Here is a 27,441-nt window from a genome sequence, read left to right on the forward strand (position 1 = left end):
AATGCATTCATCTTTACAGTAAGTAAAACTTACCATCCGAACAGTTGTACAGTTTAGGATCATCTACAGAAATATCACTCAAGTAACTTTTTAACCTAGTTCCTTCAATTATAAACTGAAAATTCAAAAGCAATATTAAGTCGTTTTTGCCGATTTCAATTAAAAAATGCATTCATCTTTACAGATATAATGCTACAGTACAAATTTGATGCATTTTTTTTTAATCGGATTCAACTAAGGTTATAGGAAGATTTTTGTACTAGTAGATTAAAATAATGTACATTAATGCATTAAAAAACAAACTCACTTCCATTTAACAGTCTCAAAATTGCTTTTAAAACGTTGAAATCAAAGGATTTACAAGAAATCAATAAACAATGCTTTTCGTTAAAACAAAGTATAATGTGAATAGTTTTTTGTTTCATTTTCCACTCGGATTCACCAGATGGGCCTTATGGAACTATGTGATAAGGGAAGAAATTTACATAAATGCAATGAAAGATACATTTAACCAAGGTACTTAATATCTAACAAATCTTATAAGGTTAAAAGACCGTTACGTTCTCTATAGTTTCAAAAAGTTGATACCTAATTTTGAAATGTGTATACTTAAGCATGATCAAAGAAAAATTGAAATATCCCTTGATAATAAAAGAAAATTATTGTGCTACTCGCAATTTTGTAAAAGAACAAAACTTACTTCAAGAACAACAAGAACATTTTAATTTCTCGCCATATACCCCCTTCTATCAATCGAATGTTCAGGGATGTGGACATTTCAAATTCGTGACTTGAACATTACTATACAAACATCTACTTGTCTAGTTTTTTTTCTTGTCCTTACTTTCTGTTATTGCAGATAACTTCAGTCGTCATCGCGTAAAATTGGCACCATGTTTTGGTTGAAAAACTTTAAACTAACAACCGCATTCATTCGAGAGGAAGTTTTTCAATGAGCGGATTCACAGATCATTTCAAAAATCAACCACTATCCTACCTTTTATTGCGTTTGCACTGTATAATCCTGACCTTCAAACTATCCAAGATTATTTTGAATGGTTGAATCCGACATTTTTTTTACCGGAAGTGTCGCCTCGGGGTTCAAAGTGCTGTTTATTTTCTCGGGTATCTCAGAGCTTTTCATCATCTTTATTGCTTACATGCAAAAAGCGCTGGAAATTGTATTACATCAATGGCCGGACAGTAACGAATGTTATGTAAATAAGGGATCCTCGTAGAAACCAAGATGGTGGTTTAACAATGTAAAAATATTGGATAATGTGAAGGTCAGGATTATACAGAGCAATCACAACGAAAGGTAGGACAGTAACGTTTTTTTGGAAAGATTTTTGAATCCACTACTTGAAAAACGTCATCTTGAATGAATGCGTTTGGTAGGTTTTTTTTTTAACCCAAAACATGGTGCCAATTTTACGTGACGGCGATTATAGCTTTCATATACTCAAGTTTCAACATTTCCAATTTCTAATGAAGGTCAACCCAGTATAGCGCATCGAATGTACGAAACTCATATTTTTCTTGTACATACATTGCTTGTCTTGGTCGAGTGAGTGGCACTTGAGTTTTTGTCAGATAGATTTTGGGTCAAGCAAGACAGGATTGACATAGTTTTCTCTCATCCCTAAAGTGGTTTTCGTATTTCAATCAACGCGTATCAGTCTTACGTGCTTACATTATGCAGAATTCATTAACAGGGTGCTTCTTACACAAAATTGCTTATACAGAGGTTGAAGTAAAAAGTAATGAAATTGACAATTCCTGAGTTTTAAAATTACCATCATGAATCACGAGCTGTCAGCAGTGTCAAACTCATTGAAAATAGGATTTTGCGTTGTAGCTATTTAGATACAAACACAGTTGTCTGATTTGTAAATCTACATGCTGTGTCATATTCCTCATTGCAGGAAATGCGTTGCAGTGAGGCAAAACACAAGATAATCTCATTCAAATATAGAATTTGAAAGTAAGTTGCCTATTACATGCAAAGTTACCCTAAAAGACATTTTTCGTTCTCCGACTGGAAATCGTCCTTTTATCCATTCGTCCCCTTGATTACCAGAAACGTGGAACTCTGCTTTTTGTGATAACGTATCCGATTGTCCCAATTCTTCAATATATATATTCAATCTTCCAACTTCTGTTTAAGAAAATAATAAATATGATTGTCTTGCTTTCTTTTGTAAATATCAGTTATCCCATATCTCAATGTGAGGGAAAGGTAATTTCCTGAAAGAAGCCAGGTAAATTTAATTTCACATTCATATATATTGATTATGTTCTTTCCATTAACAATCCGAACCTTTCTGATCGGGTTCCATTTATATATCTCCCAGAACAAGAAATTAAAAAACGGCTTCCTCCACCACATTTTAGACTTATACCCTGAATTTGAAACACACCATCTATGTACCTGAATATTTGACAAACGAGACGATTTTAATTGGTTAAATTATCAATTTCCCTCCGCCTTAGTAACAATATACCAACTTCACCTGCATATGGGATATACATTTCCCAACTTATTCGGTGATCCAGAGCTTGAAGCATATACTCAGACTTAAATAATATCTTTATTAGTGTTTAAACAGAACAAGCTGAACAACTCTTGAACATGTGGTATCTATACATTCCATGAAGTACAACAAGCTATTACAAGCTACGACTTGATCAATTTGAAAACGCAAGTCTTTCGTGAGTAATTATACTTTGTCGACCAATGCTTACGGTTGTATCCTACTACTCCCCACATATGATACCAGATCTCAAAACACAGACCACCTGTTGTAGCGGGATAGTACCGAGATTGAAGTCTTGCTGTGTCGTTCATTTTTATAGGAGATGATGATTCCATAAACATATAATGCCCTGTAATAAACAAGACGTTTGAATTACATAGCTGTCATATGAAGCAATTATCAATTCAGATATCAGATAACTTAATATTTTGAAAATGTGTATATTTCCTTACTAAATTACGAATAATGCATAATGACAAGGATTCTTCGTTTGTTTATACTGTTTAATGTTTATTTGGTTACACATTCCTTTTATTTGATTTTCAAAAAAAATATTTAAAAATTTATCTCCTTCGGACAAAAAAAAGGAAAACTCTGAATTTTTACGTTAATTTTCCTACCGTTTTCATCCTTCCCCAAGGTATGGTCGTATTTAGGACCTGTACGTCGAGTAGGTGTGGTACCATAATTCCTTTTCCATTCAATGTTTGCTTGTTTATCATGTTTCCAGTCACACATACTTTCATCTTCAAAATCACAATAATATTCAGGTTCTGCATCTGCTTACAAAATATAAGCACAGAACTGGATAAGAAAATTTACGAAATAACATTGAAATGCTTTATTCCAAATGTGTTACACAAAAAAAACGTGAACCATGGTATCAACTCTGTGATTCGTTTTCTTTTATTGATATATATTATTTAACTCAAATGTTTTGCTTTATATAAAAGTTTTTTTTTCAACTTTTCAATATTTATAGCTGACAACCTGCTGTCGAATTTCACAAAGAGGCGCTTGTAACATAAACCGCGGATTGTTATTGTTTATCATTTCTATTTTATGTTTTAAATAATGTATTATAAACATTGCTCAAAATTTATTTGTATTTTTTTGGTAATTAACTTATTTAAGTTGTATGTTTTCTATTTTCTATTTGTTTTGGTTAGTTTTCATATTTAGTTAAATGCTCATCAGATCTTATTTTTACCAAATTATGTATTTTCTATGAATAATAAAATGTCATTAACTCCTCCGTGACAAGCTATTGTATGGTGCCGGCATTTAAAACTCTTGTTCAAAAACTTTTAGAAATTGATTGAGAAGTTATGTCACAAGTTTATCTACAATATGTTTTTCTGTCGAAAAAGTTAAGCTTATTGCTTTGAATGAAATTAACCATTTTGTAAAGAAGGAATAAATATTCTTTTTTTTTTTTAATTCGGATTAGCACCAAAACATACGTACGTTCACACGAAGGGACTGGGGCACTCCAAGTCATACCATCACAAGTGATCAATTTCTCGCCTGTTAATTTGAGAGGATGAACACATTTGAATTCTGCTACAGCACCATCAATATCTTTAAAGACTGTAAGATTTCCTGTAGATTGAATGTCATAACAACCTTTTCCTGAAAATGAGTAGTTTTCTGGTTTATACTTGTTTTATGATATTTTGATGAGAACCATTGGCTAGAAAAAGCGGTTTTTGTATTGTGTAGTTGTTGTATATGTCAAATAGTTCGTAAAATTTGCTAATTTGCTAATTTGTTGAAAAAGCTAAAATTATTTAAAATATTTTATATCCCCATATTTGCTGTGATAAACTGAACTGAGTAAGTGTTAAAGTCACTTAAAACAGTTAAAGATCTGAATGAATACTAGTACACAAAAATGTCAGTAAATATTAATAATCTTTATTTGTCATATAAGTAACATTATACTTGTGACATAAACAAAAGTAACAACAACAATAAAATAACTGAGTTAAACACACACATATCTATATATATACAAGTAAAACTAACTAAGAGTCCCCTGTCCTCAGCTCTAAAGACTGTTTTATAAAGGAACCTGTTTTTTCACTTGGTTTATATTAGAAGGATATCAAACCTTTGTACTTATGAATTATTGATTGAATTTGCATTTATAGAACCTCATTAAAAATGGACAGGTGAAACATCTTTCTTATCAAAGAATAATGTATCGAATGAGAAAATAGCAACAATTTATTTTCCAAATATGTTTATTTCAATGTTTTTTTTTCTAAATCATCATATAAAAGAAAAAACTGTAAACAACTAAATTATCAGAAAAATCCGATCTGTAAGTAGGTTAACATAACCGACAAGTATCATTAATTTAAATTTGCGCTTTTGACTTTCAACCTTCACATAATAAGCAGAGAGAAACTGCAATCAGAAAACATTATCTGAAAGACAAATGTTACCAGGAGTGCTATTGATCTAAATCGATAACTGACTCTTTATATAGGTATCAATTTGTATATAGACTGATTGTTTTGGTTTCCTAGTGATAACGTCGTTTATAACGACACGGACACGAGAGTCACCCTCAAGAAGCAGTACTAGGTGTTGACCTTTCAGTGGGTACAAGCAGATTCATTGGAATTTGTTTGCTGATTGAAAGTTTCAAAGGGGGTACGTAAAAGTTCTGAGCAGTTGGTATATAACATACTTACTTATACATATAGGTGGTGGATGACTCCACTTCCCATCTGAACAGATGGTAATTTTTTTCCAAATAACTTGTAATAACGATAGCATCTGAACTTTCCAACTCTGCCTCTTGCTCGTAGTACCACTCGACCATGTGCTGGATTATCTAAGGTTGTACAATTTTGTCCAAAAACTGATAACAAAAATATAAATAGATATACAAATAGTATCTTATTGTTCCGATATTTTAGGTTCGTGTTTATGATACCATACTAGTAATCATTCATATTTATTAGCATATAAAAATATACAAAAAATGTCGAGATAATAGTCAAACATCTTTGTTACGAGAGTACTGACTCGCTGGGTGAAATTATACTGTTTTCAATAACTATTTTCACCAGCCCAGTAGTCAGCACTTCGGTATTAACATGAATATCAATTATATCGTCATTTTTATAAATTTACAGTTTGCAAAATAATGATTTATACGAAATACTGAGGAATTTTTTTATACTTGACATTGATTACCTTAGCCCTAACTTTTTGAAATATTTGGTCTTCAATGCTTTTCAACTTTATACTTGTTTGGCTTTTTAACAATTTTGATCTGAGCGTGATTGATGAGTCTTAGCAGATGAAATGCGTGTCTGGCGTATCAAATTATAAGCCTGGTACCTTTGATAACTTTTTTTAATGCATGCCTGAAAGGTATACAACACCATCAACAATTAAAAAAGGTACATCAAAGTACCAGTAAATATTCTGGATAACAGCTATCATCAATATATGCTGATTTTCAGAATACTCTTCAGATTTTACTGCACCAGATGGTCATTTGTTGTATTACAATTTTACTGTATACTTTTAAAATCCTTTAATTTTCTTGCATATAATATTTTCCTACTACGTAACTGTGACAATTGATAATTGTGACATGTGTCTTACACACTGAAATCGGTATAACCATTATTGTCTAACAATATTTTGCAGGGAAATTCGAGCATAATTGGGCAGGGAAATCTAGAACAGAAGTCCCTTTACCTACCGATAAATGAATTTATCATAATTATAAACGACAGGTGAATGACGAAGAGCACTTAAAATACATTGAATTTCTATCACTGAAAAGTCATTTTTAGTAGATCTGAATAAACGGAAATAGATTTGACTAGAATATTGAAATAATCCCGATATATACAACATCGTGAGTGGTTATTTCTTCAAAAAGATAGTTCAAAAGGTATCATACTAACTACTTATATTACATACCAGGTAACATCAACTAATACTGCAATATTCATGCCGAGAAAGAATAATTAATAGTTGTATAAAGATACGTCAGTACATTTTCCGTTGCCTCTTTAGAACTATGTGGAAAATTATGATAAAATAATGAAGTGTTAGGACATAAAACTGTTGTATTATTGCCGTGTAGAGCTTATTCAATATAAGAAAGAGTGACAGTATTTAGCCCAAACCCATAAAAATATATTCACAAGCATTCCTTATATCAATGATAGATATATAGATTGATTAGTGTTTATAGTGTTTAACGCCATTTTCAGTAATTGTGTGCTATTTCGTGACGGATAGTTGTTATTGGTTGAGGTTATATTGAATTACTCGGAGTAGATTGTGTAAAATCTTAACTCTTACATTAATTTAATTTCAGGGTGTGGGGTATGTTTTTTTTCCTAAGTCTAAAATTATTTTTTTTTGTTATCTGCTTGACCAGAATATTCTTTTTCATCAAATTGGGGATCAGAATATTTTTTTCAGAAAAAAACATAACCCCCACTGATTTATGAATTTCGAATAGCGGTATACTACTGTTGCCTTTGCTTAACACTTTTTTGCTCACTCTGAGGTTTTGATTGACAAAATGTCTCAAATGATCTGACTTTGTTCAAAGGAATGATTATGAAATGATTTTAAACAAAAAAATGAATGATCAATAAAACATGTCATCTTGCCAAAAATCTTTGCTCATTATAACGCAATTTTTTGCAAAAGATTTCTGTCAAGTATAACACAAAGAAAACAAAGTATTTACTCACTTGATGCAATCATGCTACTTACCGTGCCGAATATACAAAGCTAGTAATAGAAAAATAAATTTCAAAATTACAGTCGGCATTGAATTTTTTTTTTTCAATTGAATTCTGCAAACGTTCTTTCCAATAATGTCTTCAAAGCCCTTTTCTTCCGCCTCAGTCAGAAGACATAAGTACTTGAATCAGGATGTTGGTTTTCATTGGACTACTGTACTTACGGTATAATATGTATAGGTATATAATTTCATTTTAGTGCACCCAATTAATGAACGACAACTACCATATAATTTTCTATGATAGAGCATACCACAGGTACAGAATGGACAAGTATTGGAAAGTTCAAATAGTCTCATTTATCATAGATTTTAGTCTTAAGTTGTCCATTTGTGTCAATATAGAGAAAAGGGATACTATATGTTTCATAATGTCGTTACAGTTGACAATAAATTTTATAAAGAAACCAGACAACAGATTGAATTAAATAAAATAAATACATATTAGAAAAACAAGTTAATGTTGACTGTGTTTAACAGAATGTCAAAATATATCCGTTTTAATTTTGTAGATAGCCTTTTTCCCTTTAGTCATTAGATTTTGAAATGAAAACTACAAGTTCAGTAATATAAGTAAGTATGACAGATCTTTTTTTTTATTTTATATATATATTAAACATATCAGATGAAGTAGTATTAGATTAGTATCATAATGCACATAAAAATTCAAGTTTAGCGATAAGAAATACTGCACCAGGAATACGATAACGTGATTAAGTTTAAGAAAGATATTATAAACCGGATCTTCAGAATAGATATTGGGGTTGTACACTTAAAGAAAACTTTTCTTACGGACAAATTAGGAACCGCTAATCGGTTATAAAAAAAAAACATTTTAAAGGTTATTAATGATTGAAGCAACTATAGGATCCATATTATCTTTGTTTCGTTTTGTCATATATTTTGCATTGGGCCAGTAAAATGAGTATGACATTCCCCAAGCTACAAACTAAAAGCTTTCAAACTGCTTGGTAATGTTTGTTTAAAAATTGTTTAGTTGTTCATTGGGTTATTTTCAATTTATAAATCTTAACATGCTTAAAGGCATAAAAGAGATACAAACTATGTCTAAAATCGTATACTCAATAAAATTCCATCTTTAGAGAACCGCTGATGATTCGTGTCTAAAAGTTTTGCTTATAAACCTGGTATGTTGATATAATTTTAAAACCACGTAGAAATATATATAATATCAAAACTATCGAACTCCAATAAAAATTCAAAAGGGAAAGTACCTTATCAAATGGCAAAATCAAAATCTAAAACACATCAAACGAATGAAAAACAACTGTCATATTACGTGTAATGACTGGCTGCAGCATTTCCTTATGCAGAAAATGATGGCTTAAAACTAGTTTTAAAGCTAGCTTAACATCTCACTTGTAAGACAGTTGATTTAAATTCCAATATATTGATAAAAATGTGTGAACAAAACAAACAAATATGCTAACAACGAAAAACAAAATAATATATAGACGAAGCACAAAAGCAAAAAAGAATAACTATTATGCAAAAAATGACAACCGTAAAACAATACATCGACAGGATGCATAAGTACTGGGCCAAGCGAAAATTATATTTCATAAAATGAACTAAACAGTAAAGGTTGTTAACTTAGAAATACAAAAAGGAGAACAATATGGCACGGTCATAAGATGATAAACAACGTCATACACTCAGACACTGGTGATGTTTTATAATAAAGTCTGGATAGCAGTTGCAAGCTCTTAAATACCGAATGATTTAGGAAATGTATAAACCATACTGCTGTGCGGTTTGCAAATTGCTACTTAGGTTGGGGAAGTTAAACAATTCAAAATTAAAATCGTTTCGTTTCGTTTGTCATAGATTATGGTACTGAGATGACCGCCTATGTAAAATTCGAGGCATATGTCTAGAAATGGGACAGAGGAAGCCGTGTCAGTTGTTTTTTTTAAACTTCTAGTACTGGAAGATATATTAATGGCAATCAATCAGAAAAGATTGGATTGTTATGGGGAAAAAATCATCAATATATCTGAAGGTAAAATTAAATGATCCAGCTTCTTTAGTCCTTTTGATTTTGACAGGTGCCTGACGGAACACCGACTCATATATATGAAAATGAGAAGAGGTTGGCAAGCAGAGGTTCATAGTTCGTTCCCATAGAAATATATTGTCAATGAGAATTATACTGTTCACTTGTTCCTCTGTGTTACCTTTTTGTCCATGATTATTAACAACATATGGCGTATGGTATCCCGAAGTAATAGATTAATAGTATATATACTACCAATTGTATAGTTATAGGCATTGATTTCTTTTCTTGGTTTCTTTTAGACGATCTTTCAATTTCACAATGGTAAAGGTGGTTTCCATGGTTGAAAAATCAAAAGTTTTAAACAACAATGATACATAGTATGCAGTGTAAGTTTCGATACAGTTTAATAGATGGTAATGTATTCGTTAACTCGATAATAGTTGGTAAGGATATTTTTCTATGTTTCAAACACCATCAACAGTTAAATGTATTATATAATATCGGAAATAGTTTAAATAACGATGTAATACTACTTTAAAAGAAATTTCTGCTTCCGGAAAATAATTGATCCTTGGACTTTGAGATTGACGGTGTAAACATAAAATCTCTTGAGCAAATATTGCAATCTTTTTTGTAGGTACACTAAACCACGCTAGTACACCTATTTAATTTGTTTGTCTAGTTCATACTGTCCAAAACATTTAATATTCCTCAACTACTTTATTCTTCAATGTCTTGTTTTTTTTGTTCAGCGTGACATGCATTAAAGTAATGTGGTGTTAAAGTCAACGAGGCAGCGGCCCAACCACACACACACACACACACACACACACACACACACACACATACACATACAAACAAAACAAAACAATTAAAAGACATTCAGAGGCCAACATTCAGTATTTCACAACAAACCACTATTTACACAGGATTTCAAAAAATCTTCACGCTCACCAGTCAAGAAATAAAATCATTAATGCATGAATAAGGATCCTTCGATTGTGTTTTCATTAATTTTTTTAAAGTTATTTTTCGTTATTCCTTGTAATTTCTGCCTATTTTTCTCTGTTCGTTCTTTATATTACCATAGTACTTTTGCCTTTTTTCTATTCTTAAATTTTAGTTAGAATTTTATTCTGCGGTAATTGGCCATATTCTCACTCTTGTAGACCCCATCCAAATCCTCACATATTTTAACGGTGATTACCAGGGAACCAGCTGCATTGACAAACGAACGCATGATGAGATGTCCATGCAAAGACACCAATTGAACATGAATTAGGATAAGCATGTCTATGAAACAATTGAATATCAAATTTCGTTTTATGTTTACAAAAGTATAAAATCAACAAATAATAACTATCAAACAAAATAAATGTAACTCTTGTCAGTGGTCATATTAGACATGTTTAAAAGAATTTAAAAAACATAAAAAAAAAAACCAGTCATGATATGAATTTAATACGGTGACAGCGTTTGGCTAACGGAAATAAAGCCAATTAAAGTTGCAGGTGTCCAGTATTTTCATATGCATAAATCACAACTTTAAATGGAATGTTTTTGATAAACGGAACTTGTCGACGCAATCGTCAATCCTCGGCTGAATCCGCTACTCTTGAAAGATGAAGGTATGGAATTGGCTGAGTTGTGACGAATGTTACCGAACGATCACACACTTTGTTGAACATTCTTAGTGTAAAGTACTTGACCTTGATCATCAGAGGATTTTCGTCCCCAAATGTTCCTCCTCTTGTAGATAAGAATGGAAATAAGGACAACGCCTAGGGTAATAATCAAACCTACCCCTGCGATACCTGCTATAAATTCAGGTCTAAATAGCAGTGTTTGATCAGCTCTAGTCTGCAGAGATGAAGACGTTGTAAAAACAGTTTTTTTAAGAGGAGAAATAAGATTTCGTTTAGTGACAACCACATTTTGAAACGAATTTCCCTCGTCTGCTGGATATATAACAAAACTCTCCGTTGATTTTTCAATATTTTCTGTAATTGGCTTTACATGTATGTCAGATGATAACTCAACGCCTTCATGCTTGGGTATCATAACCAAGACTTCTGTACTAGCGGGTAACGGGATTGCTTCAACTGTAGTCAATGAACCTTTGATATGCACATGGATGTCACGTGTCGATGTAGGGATGGTGTTTTCTATTGGAACAATTGTTTTCACAATATTCAAAATGCGCCGCTCTGGTTTAGCTTCTTTATTTGAAGGTAATTTCGTATCCGATTTATTAGGAGTATGAACCTTGTCGTCACTTAGTCTGGTTATTTCACTACCATTATCTACGCTGACTTTAATGGCATCGTTAAACAGGACATCTTTAGAAGAACTGTTGTTCATGGGTTTATCTGTTACGGTATTGTTCTCTTGAGATAAAATTGTTGTTACATAATCGACTTCACTCTCAAGATCTGTATCTGAAAATTAAATAAAAAGATTTAAATCAGTGTATTTCCCTAACTTAAATACAGGGTATTTGGTAAATGCATTTACATGTAAATAATAAAGGGATATTGCATGAATTTTGGGGAATTTTGTCCCGAGTAGAATTTTATATTGCACGAGCTTGCGAGTGCAATTTTAGGTTCTACGAGTGACCATATTCCCCAATATTCATGTCATAACCCTTTTATTGTATAGCAAAATAATATTTGAAAGTAAAAATTGGTTTAAAGTAAGATTTTGTCAATGTTGACGTCATGACTTTTGAAGATTTCTTGCACTAACTTTTTGTTACTTTCTGTGGGGAATATTATAATGCTATGCAATAAAATCTGATATCAAATGAACAGCGATTTAAAGATTTTATCTTGAAAACTGCATAGATGTCAAATATTGTCATAACGACCCAAAATCCATTTAAAAAAAATTTAAAACGAGTACCGTCTTACGGTTGAAAAAATGAACAATTATTTTATGTATAAGTACAGTGATTATTGTAATTTTAAATGGAGAAGTCATAGTCATCTGTAATCAAGGAAGGCGGTCATCCTGTGTGTTGGAAAGCTTTAATTTTCAACTTTCGTATATGGTTTTTCTTTACACAACTTCTTCAAGTAAAGGCTTGGTTTTTTTTTAATAACTAATTATATAAGCATTATCAGATTATAAAGTTAATAGATAAAGGCAGATGTGGTGTGAGTGCCAATGAGACAACTCTCCATCCAAATAACAATTTAAGGCTACAACGTGCAATGAACGTAAAATATTTCACAATGTCGTGCATGCGTGATCAGCTTTCTTCTTCAGTTTTAATGTGTATTTAAATTATTATGTTGGTACGACCGATTGATTATTTTCATTTTTTTTTAGTTTTGTTTAGTTAAAAATTAGACTGACAAGTTGACTCTACTAGGTAGGATGCAAATATGGAAAAAAGAATTTCATTTTGGATAGTGCAGGTTATTAAGTTTTATAACTCAAATTAATCTACTAGTCTTATACTAAGTTTTATACAGAAAAAAAAACCAATGGACACAAAAATTGCAGCAGTTCGTAAGATCTAGAGAGCTGATGAGTGGAGTGAAATATTCAATTCAAACTTAATTCCAAATAATAATGTCTAATTAAACCTACCATTTGTACATCTGTAAAACCTGAAATCATCGACGGCTATGTCAGCTGTATGACTACGCCCTCTTGTGGCTTGTACAACAATCTATAATGATAAAAACGTGACGGTAAGATTCACAAATCATTTATTATATTACAATATAGTTATTTTGTACAAATACAGATGTTATATTTCCCTCAGTTTTAGTTTGTTACCCGGATTTGTTTTGTTTTTTTTCTCAATCGATTTATGAATTTCGAACAGCGGTATACTACTGTTGCCTTTATTTATAGTTACAACTGCATACCTACATGTAATTTTTAAAATAAGTAATTGAAGAATTACATACATATACATTGCATATACAATTCATTAAACATGTAAGAAGAAATGTAACTCTTGGATCTTATGACGAAGTCTTCATTACTTTAATTTCGTTTTATTATTTTTTAAATCATAATCATGACTTACGATAAAGAATCTTCTCAATCGATTTAAAATATTTTAACATCTATTAAACATGTTAAATGTGTAAATAATAGACTATCATAATTCTATATGAATGGTTTTTACATATTATGTAATTTCCTTTAATCAATGTGTTGTGTATTGCTTTATAATTACATTAGATGTATGTTTCATTATAATATTTTATTCTGATTGGCTAACTGCACATCACGTGTTATTCCGTAAGCAGTTGCATTGCTCAATACAACTTTTCACTCATGATAACACGTGCTCCAACAATAAAGTGCACAGGTGAATTAAATAATAAAATATATAAAATTCGTGTTTTCATGATCATATCTACAAAATGTAATTGTAAGTATTGAATGCTTCTTTTTGTAACTTTATAGGGTTGTAAAAGCGTTGACCGTGCGTACATTTTTAGAATGAAGCGCTTCCGCGCTTCATACAAAATGTACTTCGGTCAACGCTTTTACACCCCAATAAATTTATAAAAAGAAGCATTCAATTCTAAAGTAAAAGGTGAGACATTAACTAAATATTGTATCTGTTGTATTGCTTTGTAAAAGATGAGACGTTGAAAAAATGTTTTATTCTACTGCATGTTGATTTTAATAGGGAAATCAACATCTGATTAGTTGAAACTATTCCACGTGACGTCGAACAAAACTTCATATTCCCTTCTGAGTATCATATCATAGTATCTATTGTATTGCTTTGTTAAAGGTGAGACGTTAATTAATTTTTTTTTAATATTGTTACTGTTAACAACTGTTGCTGTGTGAGTTTGATTATCGCTCTGGTATATTTCGCCTTTTTGCTAAAATTCAAATAAATCAAAATAGAATATTTGTTAGAAATGTCAATTATTTTACATTATTTTAAAATCTATTTACCTTCAAATTGTCTGAAACCTTAATTATGATGTATCGCTAATTCAAGAACCATACTCCGGAAATAGCATAAACAGAAAATCAAGTACATAACAGGTGAAATTTCATATCCGCAAGACTTTACTAAGGCTTAAAATGCATATGTCGGTCACCGTGCATATTCAGCATTCATATCATTTTGTTCCGGTAAGATTTTCTCTAATGATAATGGTTTTCAAAATAATAGACAAAACTTATATTTTTACCATATATTCTATTTTTACAATGGCGGCCATATTGAATTGGTTAGCAATCGGGTCATAGGACATATTTTTAAACTAGAAACCCTATAATGATTTTGTGACAAAGATTCGTTAAATTTGACCCATTAGTTTCAGAGGAGAACAATTGTGCAAACGGACAACGGACGCCAAGTAATGAGAAGAGCTCACTTGGCCCATTAAATTAGGGCCAAGGCCCTCTTATTTTGTAGGAAAAATTGGTTGATTATATAGGAAATCACTGAAGCATGACTGGAGCACCCCCTTCTTTAAGGGCAGTCATCCCTCCCTTTCTAAAAAATTCTGGATCTGCCATTTTCAGATAGCGCATGACAAATAAATAACCCTATAGTTAACAAAAACAGTGCGAGAAAAAAAATATCAACTTCTTATTTTTTTCAAAATTAGTTTGCTGTCAAAGAACTCGTTAATTGCATGCTTTATATTTGAATATCTCACTTGAAAATCTCCTTTCTGTCTTTCAATAAACACGTCGGCTTTGAGCCACTCGTTTCCTTGGTTACCACCAATGAGAAAGAGTTGACTTTCCACGTGATCTTGCCCTGATGGTATTCGCAGGAGAATCTCTAGGTTACCCATATCTACAAAACAAATAAATAGGATATATATATTGTTCGTTAAGAGATTAAGAGATGAATAATAAAAAATATGGAAAATAACACTGATTTATTTTCAGGTGTATCCACTGTGCCTATCCAAGCTATAGAAACTAGTTATGGCTTTTGTAAAAATGCCTGACTTGTTTATAATATTCGTTAACAAGTGAATCTGTGAGCTACTGCTGTCTAATAATGCCCTCGCCCGCCAAGAGTATATGATAAACAGGAAGTTGTTGAGTGATCAATCTGAAAACGCATCACACGGTATAACTGACTTATATAAACCCTGAAACCAAATTTCAGAAATCATTATGATGTAGTTTCTGAGGAAGATGCGACGATAACTATTTATGGAACGGACAGACGGACTGATGGATGGATTGATTGGCGGATGGATGAATGAACTAAGGGATGGATGGACGGACGGACGGACAGAGGTAAAACAGTATACCCCCACTTTTACAGCGGGGGTATAATAAGGTCTGAAAAATCTTTTTATTTCTTGTATGGTCAGTCGCAATGATGTTTGCAAAGAAGTGAAGTGCTTATATAATATGTTAGGGTTGTGCAATTTATACGGCTTTGACGCCTTTGACGCTAATCACCAAGTTTCTAATGTTATGATAATGTAGTAGCAAACATGTCTAAGTGACCATTCAATCAAGATATATTCATATGCAAGCAATAGCAGCGTTAAGTAAACCACATAGCCAGTTACAATACGGTTCTAAGATATTGTAAGAGGAGTGGCTCGTTTAATTGTCTGGTTTAACAATGTTCTTTAACAGAAGTAGCACCAAATAAAGACCGTTGGTAAAATAACGAGTCATTTTAGTAGATTGAGATATTGCATGATATATAAGCAAGGTCGAGTGTATCGGATTGATTGCGTTCGGGACGAGTCAGTACATATACATATGGTGATATATGAATTTTTAAAATTCAGTTACATGTAATATGCAATTACAAGTTTAATTTGCACAGAAGAGAAACTTCACTTCCATCCAGCTTCTTCTGGTCCTAACAAGTAAATGTATATATTGATCGGTAATATTGAATTTTAATTATTTTTGTTAATATGTATTTACAAGTTTAATTTACACAGACGAGAAACATCACTTACATCCAGCTTCTTCTGGTCCTAACATGTGATACCAGAGCTGAAAACATCGACGACTTTTATACCATGGATAGACAGGAGATAACAACCTACTGTAGTGTCCATGTCGACTAGGTGTGGACGATTCCATATAGATGTAATGACCTGTCAAAGAACAATATGGTTTAGTTATTACTCTCATACAAACAGATTCTACTGTAGTGTCCATGTCGACTAGGTGTGGACGATTCCATATAGATATAATGACCTGTCAAAGAACAATATTGTTTAGTTATTACTCTCATACAAACAGATTCTACTGTAGTGTCCATGTCGACTAGGGGTGGACGATTCCATATAGATGTAATGACCTGTCAAAGAACAATATGGTTTAGTTATTACTCTCATACATAAAGATTCTACTGTAGTGTCCATGTCGACTAGGTGTGGACGATTCCATATAGATGTAATGACCTGTCAAAGAACAATATGGTTTAGTTATTACTCTCATACAAACAGATTCTACTGTAGTGTCCATGTCGACTAGGTGTGGACGATTCCATATAGATATAATGACCTGTCAAAGAATAATATGGTTTAGTTATTACTCTCATACAAACAGATTCTACTGTAGTGTCCATGTCGACTAGGTGTGGACGATTCCATATAAATATAATGACCTGTCAAAGAATAATATGGTTTAGTTATTACTCTCATACAAACAGATTCTACTGTAGTGTGCATGTCGACTAGGTGTGGACTATGGAACGCCATGACTGCCTTATGTTAATGATCAGCATTATATGCAGTGCTCACACCATTATATTAAGTGCTCACAACATTATATTAAGTGCTCACAACATTATATTAAGTGCTCACACCATTATATGCAGTGCTCACAACATTATATTAAGTGCTCACAACATTATATGCAGTGCTCACACCATTATATTAAGTGCTCACAACATTATATTAAGTGCTCACAACATTATATGCAGTGCTCACACCATTAAATTAAGTGCTCACAACATTATATTAAGGGCTCACAACATTATATTAAGTGCTCACACCTTTATATGCAGTGCTCACATCATTATATTAAGTGCTCACAACATTATATTAAGTGCTCACAACATTATATTATGTGCTCACAACATTATATTAAGTGCTCCCAACATTATATGCAGTGGTCAAAGCATTATATGAAGTGGTCAAAACATTATATGCAGTGGTCACAACATTATATGAAGTGATCACAACATTATATGAAGTGATCACAACATTATATGAAGTGCTCACAACATTATACGTTTTTTGTTGTATGATGAGATTGTTGTATGATGAGATTGATGTATGATGAGATCATTCGGTAAACATCGTTTTTTAGCGGAAATTACCGAATCCATAATTTGTAAATTACGGTAATGCCCAGCAAACAAATTTAAACAGTTATTAAAGTCATGTGATCATAAGGCAGTATACAATATTTAAAACTGATTGAAATAAGTAAGGAAAAGATGAAACTAAGAAGTGAATGATTAAAGTAGTTCTGTTCGTCGTAAGAAATACGAATGGCAAAATGTAAGTGAAATAATAAAAAGCTTATTTAATGAAATATCGAAGGGAAATTTGTATGACATATTCCTCGAGCTCATTTCCTACTGAAGAACTTTAGCAAGGTGCCACTTTATAGTCCGTACTCAGTTTAAAAAAAGCTGAATTACATTTTAAATAAAACAGTCAGCTTTCTATAACACATAAGCGTTATATTACACTAGCTTATATATATGTCATGATTGAGTCATTTTTGGCATCCATTTTCAGAATTTGTTATTTCACATGAATAAGTATCTAACAGATATGGAAAATGCAGTTTAAAGCATTTCATTGTAGGTGTTTAACATAACATTAGGCAGCAACCATTTAATTTATTTTTTTTTTGGGGGGGGGGGGGGGGGGGGGGGGGGGGGCTATTGATTTTTATTTTTCTCGCGACAAGTCGAAAATATTTTTTTTAATTCAATTTTAGCATTACATATATTGGCAGCTAGGGGTGAATCAACCAAATTTTTTTTCTCAGAATCAAAAACAAATTATTTTTTTCTCCAAAAACTGGAAACACACTTTTTTTCAAAAAAATCCATAAATTTTACCCTTTCAAGACCCAGTTTAACATTATTTTCATTTAAAGTTATCATCTCTTATGAAAACTGAGTTTGTGGGGATGAAAAACGTTTACTACGTTTGTTCGTCATTTTGCACGGTTAATATATATAAAAAAAGTGGTATGCTTGATAATGAAACAACTTTCCACAAGAGACAAAATGACATCACAGAAATTAACAACTAAACGGCCACAGTACGGCCTTCAACAATGAGCAAAGCCCATACTGCATAGTCATGCAGCTATAGAAGGCCCCGAAATGATAAACGTAAAACATTCCTAATTTATGTACAAACAAACGATCGAAAAACTAACATGTATATAACACATTAACAAACGACAACCACTGAAATAAAGGCACCTCCTGACTTGGGACAGCCACATATACAGAATGTGCGGCGGGTTTTAACATGTTAGCGGGATACCAACCCTTCGTCTAACCTGGGACAGTGGCGTAACAGAACAACATAAGAACGAACTATGAAAATCAGTTGTAAAAGGCTTAACTCATCAGATGGGTACAAATATAAATCCATCTACCAGAAAATAGAGTAGACGTGGGCGGGTACTTCTATATCCCAACAACAAAAAGACACTATAAGTACTGATCTGAGAGTACTCGCAATTACTGACAGCTAGTTCAAAGCCACTAACAACTAATAAAAAAACATGCATCTAAGTTTTGCATTTAGGTAAAGATTGAAACAAACTGTGAGTAAAATAGAATGATTTACTATTATTGGATAGTAACGATTGTCCATGAAAAAGGAGTCATTTTCAATTTTCTTCAACTTTGTACTTGTTTGGATGTATAAATATTTTGATATGAGCGTCACTGGTGAGTCTTATGTAGACGAAACAAGCATTTGGCGTACTAAATTATAATCCTGGTACCTTTGATAACTACTTGACCTAAATTAATTCTGGTTAAGGTACATTAAGATACAAAATATAATCAACTACAAGTCATAGAAGAATAATATCTTTTAGATCGCACTTCTTTGATAACAATGGACCTCGAAAAAAGATTCAAATTTGTGTTTAGGTCCAGATGATAGCAACAACACAAAAATAGGAATGCTATTTGTTGCTGAGCACTTTTTTGATTTTATTTGAAGTCCACACAATTTGTTTTGTAACGGAAAAAGATACTCATTATTATGTCAATATATAATTGTAATATAATTATATTAATGGAGAACTTCTAGTATTGTTTTACTGTGAATTCTTCTCGTTGTTGTGATTGGCGTTCTAATTCTTCTCACATACAAGCTTGTCTATAGTCTGAGGATTTCTGTTATTTTTGCTACCAATTTTTTTCCATATCCCATGTTAGGATCAATCTCAAAGGTTGAAAATTTCATATCTGAATATTTTTTTCGTTATCTGGAAAGTTACTTTTGACGGCGGATCTTGATTGTTTCTGTGGGGCTTCTCTCTCATGGATAGGGATCACTCACGGGGGAAAAAATGGAAAATTGTCGAAACTAATTTGACTTTTATGTATAGCATATAATCGAGAATGGAAATGGGGAATGTATCAAAGAGATCACAACCCGACTCCATAGAAAAAACAACGGCAGAAGGTCACCAACAGTTCTTCAATGTAAAGAGAAATTCCCGAACCCGGAGGCGTCCTTCAGCTGGCCCATAAACGAATATATATTAGTTCAGTGATAATGAACGCCATACTAATTTCCAAATTGTACACAAGAAACTAAAATTATAATAATATAAGATAAACAAAGACCAGAGGCTCCTGACTTGGGACAGGCGCAAAAATGCGGCGTAGTCCGAATTATATTCTTAAAAGAATTTAAATTCACAAACTAGTTATTTTGCACCAAACATTAATAACTGTTTAAATTTGTATGCTGGGAATTACCGTAATTTACAAATTATGGATTCGGTAATTTCCGCAAAAAAACGATGTTTACCGAATGATCTCATCATACATCAATCTCATCATACACCAATCTCATCATACAACAAAAAACGTATAATGTTGTGAGCACTTCATATAATGGTGTGAGCACTTAATATAATGGTGTGAGCCCTTAATATAATGTTGTGAGCACTTAATATAATGGTGTGAGCACTGCATATAATGTTGTGAGCACTTAATATAATGTTGTGAGCACTTAATATAATGTGTGAGCACTGCATATAATGGTGTGAGCACTTAATATAATGTTGTGAGCACTTAATATAATGTTGTGAGCACTTAATATAATGGTGTGAGCACTGCATATAATGCTGATCATTAACATAAGGCAGTCATGGCGTTCCATAGTGGGACGATTCCATATAGATGTAATGACCTGTCAAAGAACAACTTTGTACAGTTAGAATTACTCTCACTGAAACTTCACAATATACATTTCATATCTCAAACGCTCCTTTTAGATTGGTAAATACATATGTACAAATGTTTAATAACAACAATTGGTGAAGATGAACTAAACTTATCATAAATATACTTATATAGTATAATATCAAAAGCTTTAAATTTCTCGAGTAATATAATTTTTATAACTATCATGAATAGGAACGTATATATGATTCTGACAGGCAATGCGCATGCAATCACTTTAAACGGTTGATTTCGGGATGATAAAAAATGGAAACAACACGTTATTTATTTTATGCGACCGAAGTCGGTGCTTTGTGGATTTTCTTTCCTCGTCGAATATTTGAAAGCTGAGGATGTATAACAAACAAAAAAAAATAACTGTTTTCCCCCGACTTGGAGCAGAAATACTAGAAAATTATGCGTTAAATCTGTCATACACAAAACACACAAAAAAAATACTTCATACTAAAATATGAACTTGCCACAAATACACAAAATTATACTGTCAAGATCATTCTTATAAGGTGAATCTTATCGAAATCAATACTAATCTTTTTAAATTTGATATACTGGTTTAACAAATGAGGCCAATAATCATTTGCAAAGTTACAAAAAAAAATGATAAACATAGTACCATAGAAAAGTGTAACGTCTTCATTTGAAACGTTTCGTTCAAGACTAACCGTTATTGTTTTCCGAACCCAACGTGTGGTCAAACTTGGGACCAGTTCGTTTAGTATCTGTTTCTCTAATGTTAATCAGCCAATCAGATTGATGACCTATGTCCTGTGTCCATCCACATAAAGAATGTTGTTCAAAATTACAACTTACAATATCAACTGCAGCTACAAGAAAGCATATAAAATATAATCAAGTAAGGTGAACAGAAGGTCTGTGTGTTCTAACAAAGATTGTCTCATTGATAATCATACCATATGGGTCATTTTCAAAAAATGTCGAATTTTCAGTACACCCATGCTAAAAGTTTTATTTCTAATGGAAATTTCAGTTGTAATGGTTTAAATGAAAGCTTGTCGGATTTGTGATTCAGAACATTAATAATAAACAAACCTTACATCTATTTTGATAAGATTAAACTGCATTTAAGGCCGATTTTGGGGGTATTTGTGTGCGTACATTGTCAGAAAAACACATTTCAAATGATTTTTTTCCGATTTTCTGATCGCCTTGATATCTGCAAAAGAGACTTTTTAAGAACGTTAATTATAATTCTAACGAAAAATCGTAGCTTCTTTATCATTGTATGTAACAGATTATCTACAAACTAAATTCAATCAGCGTACAGGAGGTTCATGTCTATCCTGTTACCGCTACTTAAATCAGTCGTTAAATTATTCTCCCTATGAATATTGAATCAGCCAGTGTTGATTTCAAAAATGCAAAGTAATCTTTACATTTAAAACGCCTCGTTTCTTGAACGACAGTGTAGAGAAAAGAAATTTCAAGACATTTAGTGAAAAAAATAGAGCGTACTTTTTTTCATGTCTATGCTGTTACCGACCATTTTGATTAATTACACTAACAGTATGGTTGTAAAAAAGTGCAATAACGTGTTGGAAACCAAATTCACAATAGAAAACCATAATCACTTCACCAAAGGGAGTAGTTATTTCACAACAGCAATCAAAAACGAAGAAATTTGTCTATCCTGTTATGTCTATCCTGTTACTATGGTTGCTATGGTTACAGTAACAGGATAGACAATTATAGACAAACACGTCGTTAATTTTTTTATCTTAACATGTAGGTGGAAAACGAATGAAATATTTCATTGTTTGAACTCATCTTAAGGTTATAACGTCTTAATCTTCCCAATTAAGCATTTGCAGGTGCAATACTGATATCGGTAACAGGATAGACAGAAAGGTAACAGGATAGACTTTTATATAGTGATATATCAGAAACGTACGTTCCTGTTACCAACGAAATAAAGAGAAAAGTAAATTAACTTATGAGGGATTTACTTGATGTTGGGTTTATTCGAAAGGGTGGAAAAAGGCCGAACAATATAAATTGCTATCTTAGACTTGCATTACTGGTGGTAATTTTTACAACCTTTGAAAACCAATTTTTAGAGCCATTTTTCAGTACAACCTAGAAAATTGGCAAATAATCTATTATTTTACAGAATGAATATATATAGAAGTTTATTCTCTTGAAAACCATCTAATTGGTAACGTTAAACAAGCTTAACATTTTATCTAAACCTTTTCTTAATAACCCAAAATTTCTTTTGAAAATGGTAACAGGATAGACAAAATATTGTACCACCGATCAAAAAATGTTTCAAGATATTCTTGTATGACATCATTAAGATTGCATCTTTTAATATGTTGTTCTTAAAGTACTGTTTGTTTTGATTTGCTTATGTAGAGGGTTGTTTGAATAAGTAACTTTTAATAAATTTTTCAATTTCAAAATTCGACATTTTTTGAAAATGACCCATATCTTCTTGTTTATATATTATATTTTATATATTATATTAAATCATGATACGGATATAGTACAAAACATAATAATTTTATATTTGATTTTATAAGGCACTGTCATTTATTTTCATTACACAATGGCTTTAAAGAAGGTGGTTTCATTCATCTTGTAATCTAACACTGCCATCTTAAAAGATTAAGATAAATATCTTCGGTCCAACAAGGACTAAGATTAGTTGCCATGTTTATTGAATTAATATATATTTGTTTAAGCCCTCAGTTTGTGTAATCTTGGACATGATACGGTAATCCTCATCCCAGATGTAAGATAGTATTATAGACACATATTATCTGCTCTTTCATCGGGTTGTCGTCTCTTTGATATAATCCCCATTTCCATTCTCACATTTTACGTACGATCCTTATCTTTCTGATACTTACATAGTAAAAAAAACACAATACAGTTGTAATATAACAATACAATAAAAAAAAAAGTTTAAGAGTGGTTCAAACCTAACTTACAGAGGCAGTTTGAGAGTGGTTCAAACCTAACTTACAGTGGCAGTTTGGGAGTGGTGCAGACCTAACTTACAGTGGCAGTTTGGGAGTGGTTCAAACATAACTTACAATGGCAGTTTGGGAGTGGTTCAGACCAGTGTTGTCCGTCACAGCTGATCGTACTCTCACCATCCATTATATACCCAGGATCACATGTCACAAGTACAAGAGAAGATTCAGATAATACATCGATTTCTCCATTTTCTACAGATGTGAAGACGTTTTGGTTGCATCCTTTAGCTAAAACATATGAATGAATAGTTAATAGCGTATGATCTAAAAATAGATATTATCATGATTATTAAGCAAATCTAATTATGATTTAGATACAAGTTTTAATAAGTGTGGTTAATTATTCTGAAACTCGAGCAGGACGTATCAGTTCTGCAGTCTCATCTTTTTAGATAAACTTTCCTTAGGTTATATCACAAAGACATTGTACTAATTAAATCTTTAAAAAGATAGTTTGATGTCGAAAAAGTATCGAGGAACTATCATTGTATCAAAAATAAAAATGCAAGTTCATTGTGTAGGTTCAAACTCTTTGATGTTTCATAAAAAAAAGGGGGACCTTAAAATTGTGACTTGGACTAGTAATGAGAGTTGCCTTTATTAGCACTCATACCACATCTTACATCTATAAATAAGCAATCCAGAACTTTTGTATATGTCCGCGACTATGTTGTGTTAAAGGCATCGGTTCTCTCTATGGACAAACGAGTTCATGCATTTATTGGCGTATTACATTTCAGTATATCTTGTGACAAACAAACAAAAACAAATGTAAAAAAAGTTCTGTGACCAAATCAGTGGAGGATATAGTAATTTGAATTATGTGTGTGTGTGTGGGGGGGGGGGGGGGGGGGGTGGGGGGGGGGTGGGGGGGTATGAAACCCCTATACATCCGCCTCTGGTAGTAGAACTTACCATGACATATTGGAATTGGTGTTGTCCATGTGTCAGCAAAACAATAGGCTTCATTTGAACCGAACAGATCAAATCCGTCGTCACACTCATACTGTATAGAATTATAGGGCTGACTTTTTAATGTCGCTGTCCCATGAAGTAAATATTCTTGAACGCAATTAGAGTACACTGAAAAATGTATGATCTGTGAAATAATTGTATTTCGTTTATTACTAACAAGGTGAATTTCTGCTTAGTTAGAACATAGAAGTTAAATATTTAAATATTACTGCAATGGTCAGAAGAACAATCAGACTGTGACAGAACAGAAAAATATTTATCAAATCTTTAACTAAAGAATCCGTACAATATGTAAATGTAAATTTTTGCCTGTTGAAAAAGTATTGATAGAAAATCCATTTCATATGATGTGAACGTCATCATCGGAATATTAATTCTGCATTTGTACCAAAAACAGAACGTAATAAACATGATAAATATCACAAATTCCATAGGATTTCCTAATTGTTTTCGTACTACTTGGAAAATCCATCGCCTTTCGTTTTTTTAATTACCAAAAAGTTAGTTTAAAAAGATCTAATTATATTAATAAACTAAAATGAATATTTTAAATTATTATATTTCCCAATTTTGATGGCAAAATTCTTTAAAATTAACTTTTAATTTACATCATAATATTATATTTATTTCATTATGATTTATGATGTTTGCTGTTGAAAAAAACTATAAAAACCCTTTAAAGTCAAGTATATGAAATAATAAAATAAATCAGCTTACCTCGTATTGTTAATACCGAAAATAAATAATAACAAAAATACAGCTGTATTAAAATCTCCATGTCTGAATAAAATTCTTCTACATCAAAATTCCATCTAAAAAATTCTTCAAATTTTGAAAAGAGGGGAAGTAGGCTGAACTGTCAGTGTGTTATTAATTATATAAACAATAGGAGTCTGTATGTATTGATCAGTTACCATTTCCGCCGCGGACAATTCACGACATAGAAACAACACGGGGTTGTTAATCTAATTAGAATTAGTATACCTCATCGTGCTCTGAATGAATGAATAACCCATGGGAGTGCCTCTGAGAATGATTCGGAAATAACAAACACATTGAAAACCGTGAATAATCACAACAAATATGCATGTGTCAAGTGCGGTAAGGAATATTTGGAAAGTTGCTCATACAGCTCATCAAACGATATAGGTTTTCAACAGCAACTATAACTGTTACATTCACTATAATCATCATCATTGATCATTACGTAATACTGATTTACTTAACATTTTACTTTTTACAACTATCATCATTGATCATTACGTAATACTGATCTACATAACATTTTACTTTTTACAAATTAGAGGTAAAAGCCAGAGAAAAGTACATAGACAAGTTAACCCCAATAAGTTGTTAATTAGGATTTGGATAAATCTTAATTTGTCTGATTCACTCGGAAAATAATATTTGTTAGAACTTCGAGCTTTGTGTATCCCCCCCCCCCCCCCCAAACCCCACCCCCAAAAAAATAAATTGTGAATTGTGATTTTTTTTCATAGTTTCGTTTAATTATCTCATTTTTTGCTGATATACTTATAAATTTCAGCATTCCTTAAAATGAACATTAATAAGCATAAAAATACTTTTAAAAGTATTAAATGAACTTGTTCTTTTAAAATATGGGAAAAATGCAAATACACACGCTTAATCACGGATATGATCGTATCATATAATTCTTACTTAAAAGCACTTGACAGTTAATATAATTGTACTTGCTGTCACTTTGTATTCAGTACTTTCTTATAACCGCAAACTATATACTAACGAAAAGAATATGTGGCAAATGAAGTTAATATTAACAAAACCCTCTTTCATTACTATTGCATTGGGTTTTACTATATGATATTATATTAGAAGGCTGTGACTATCGTCATTGATTAAGTGGTGTGAAATGAAACTATTTTCAAACTCGGTTGGACAAAAAGACCCTCCTCCCCATCCAGAAAAAAATAATAGATAAATTAAAAAAAAAATATACACAAAAATTTATTTCAGATTTTTTTCAAATTGACCTATATTTAGTTTTTAGTTGCCTGTGGACATGATAAAAGAAGAAGAAGAAGAAGAAGAAGAAGAAGAAGAAGAAGAAGAAGAAGAAGAAGAAGAAGAAGAAGAAGAAGAAGAAGAAGAAGAAGAAGAAGAAGAAGAAGAAGAAGAAGAAGAAGAAGAAGAAGAAGAAGAAGAAGAAGAAGAAGAAGAAGAAGAAGAAGAAGAAGAAGAAGAAGAAGAAGAAGAAGAAGAAGAAGAAGAAGTCGTGCCTGGTGCAGAGGAGTCAGTACTATTTAAAGTGACACAACTGCAAGAGTCAATTAAAGAGGAAATAGAACTTATACGATGTGCCCTGATCCCCGCCATGCCCAACCTCTTGCTTACTGCAGAAAGCCTGATTTAAACATTTATCTTTATAAAGTTATATTTTGTCTTCATCAACTTAATCACAGACAGATATCAAGATATCAAGATTCTCTACATTAGGAGGCATATCAGTTTTTGGCTAGGAATCAAACGCGTAAAGTTTAGGCATAGTGATTGAATAGTGGAATCAGTAAAACAATTTCTCTTATCTTGAGATGATTTACACGAGAATAAAAAATGTTTTTCATCATCAACTTCATTTGAGGTGCACCTGAGACATATATATGATGTCTTGTCTGATAGTACCCTGATAG

General features: G+C 32.0%; 3 protein-coding genes across 4 annotated transcripts in view; 1 reads left to right on the forward strand and 2 right to left on the reverse strand.

The window, feature by feature from the left end:
* The window catches only part of LOC139480951 (zonadhesin-like), a 74,621-nt gene extending 50,900 nt beyond the window's left edge, over positions 1-23,721 (forward strand). The window contains exon 12 of the transcript XR_011654539.1: positions 23,692-23,721. The gene's annotated coding sequence lies outside the window, so the exon portion shown is untranslated. The remainder of the gene's footprint in view (positions 1-23,691) is intronic.
* LOC139483008 (MAM domain-containing glycosylphosphatidylinositol anchor protein 1-like) lies at positions 14-7,357 on the reverse strand. Its single transcript, XM_071267038.1, has 7 exons — positions 7,299-7,357; positions 5,240-5,409; positions 4,005-4,169; positions 3,158-3,316; positions 2,746-2,886; positions 2,013-2,158; positions 14-115 (listed from the first exon to the last, which is right to left on the reverse strand). Exons 2-7 carry the CDS (start codon positions 5,322-5,324, stop codon positions 14-16), a joined length of 798 nt encoding a protein of 265 aa, XP_071123139.1. The 5' UTR covers positions 5,325-5,409; positions 7,299-7,357.
* LOC139480953 (uncharacterized) lies at positions 10,651-25,904 on the reverse strand. Of its 2 annotated transcripts, none has more exons than XM_071263944.1 (8): positions 25,757-25,904; positions 24,713-24,880; positions 23,855-24,025; positions 21,461-21,622; positions 16,285-16,425; positions 15,001-15,143; positions 12,944-13,025; positions 10,651-11,784 (listed from the first exon to the last, which is right to left on the reverse strand). In XM_071263944.1, the coding sequence occupies exons 3-8, from the start codon at positions 23,919-23,921 to the stop codon at positions 11,015-11,017; spliced, it is 1,365 nt and encodes a 454-aa protein (XP_071120045.1). In that variant the 5' UTR covers positions 23,922-24,025; positions 24,713-24,880; positions 25,757-25,904; the 3' UTR covers positions 10,651-11,014. The 2 variants fall into 2 exon arrangements, with proteins under 2 accessions (XP_071120045.1, XP_071120044.1); XM_071263943.1 differs by having other exon boundaries at positions 25,490-25,901.
* Positions 25,905-27,441: the final 1,537 nt, after the last annotated feature.

This window comes from Mytilus edulis, chromosome 7, assembly GCF_963676685.1.
Source record: "Mytilus edulis chromosome 7, xbMytEdul2.2, whole genome shotgun sequence".
Lineage (NCBI taxonomy): Eukaryota > Metazoa > Mollusca > Bivalvia > Mytilida > Mytilidae > Mytilus > Mytilus edulis.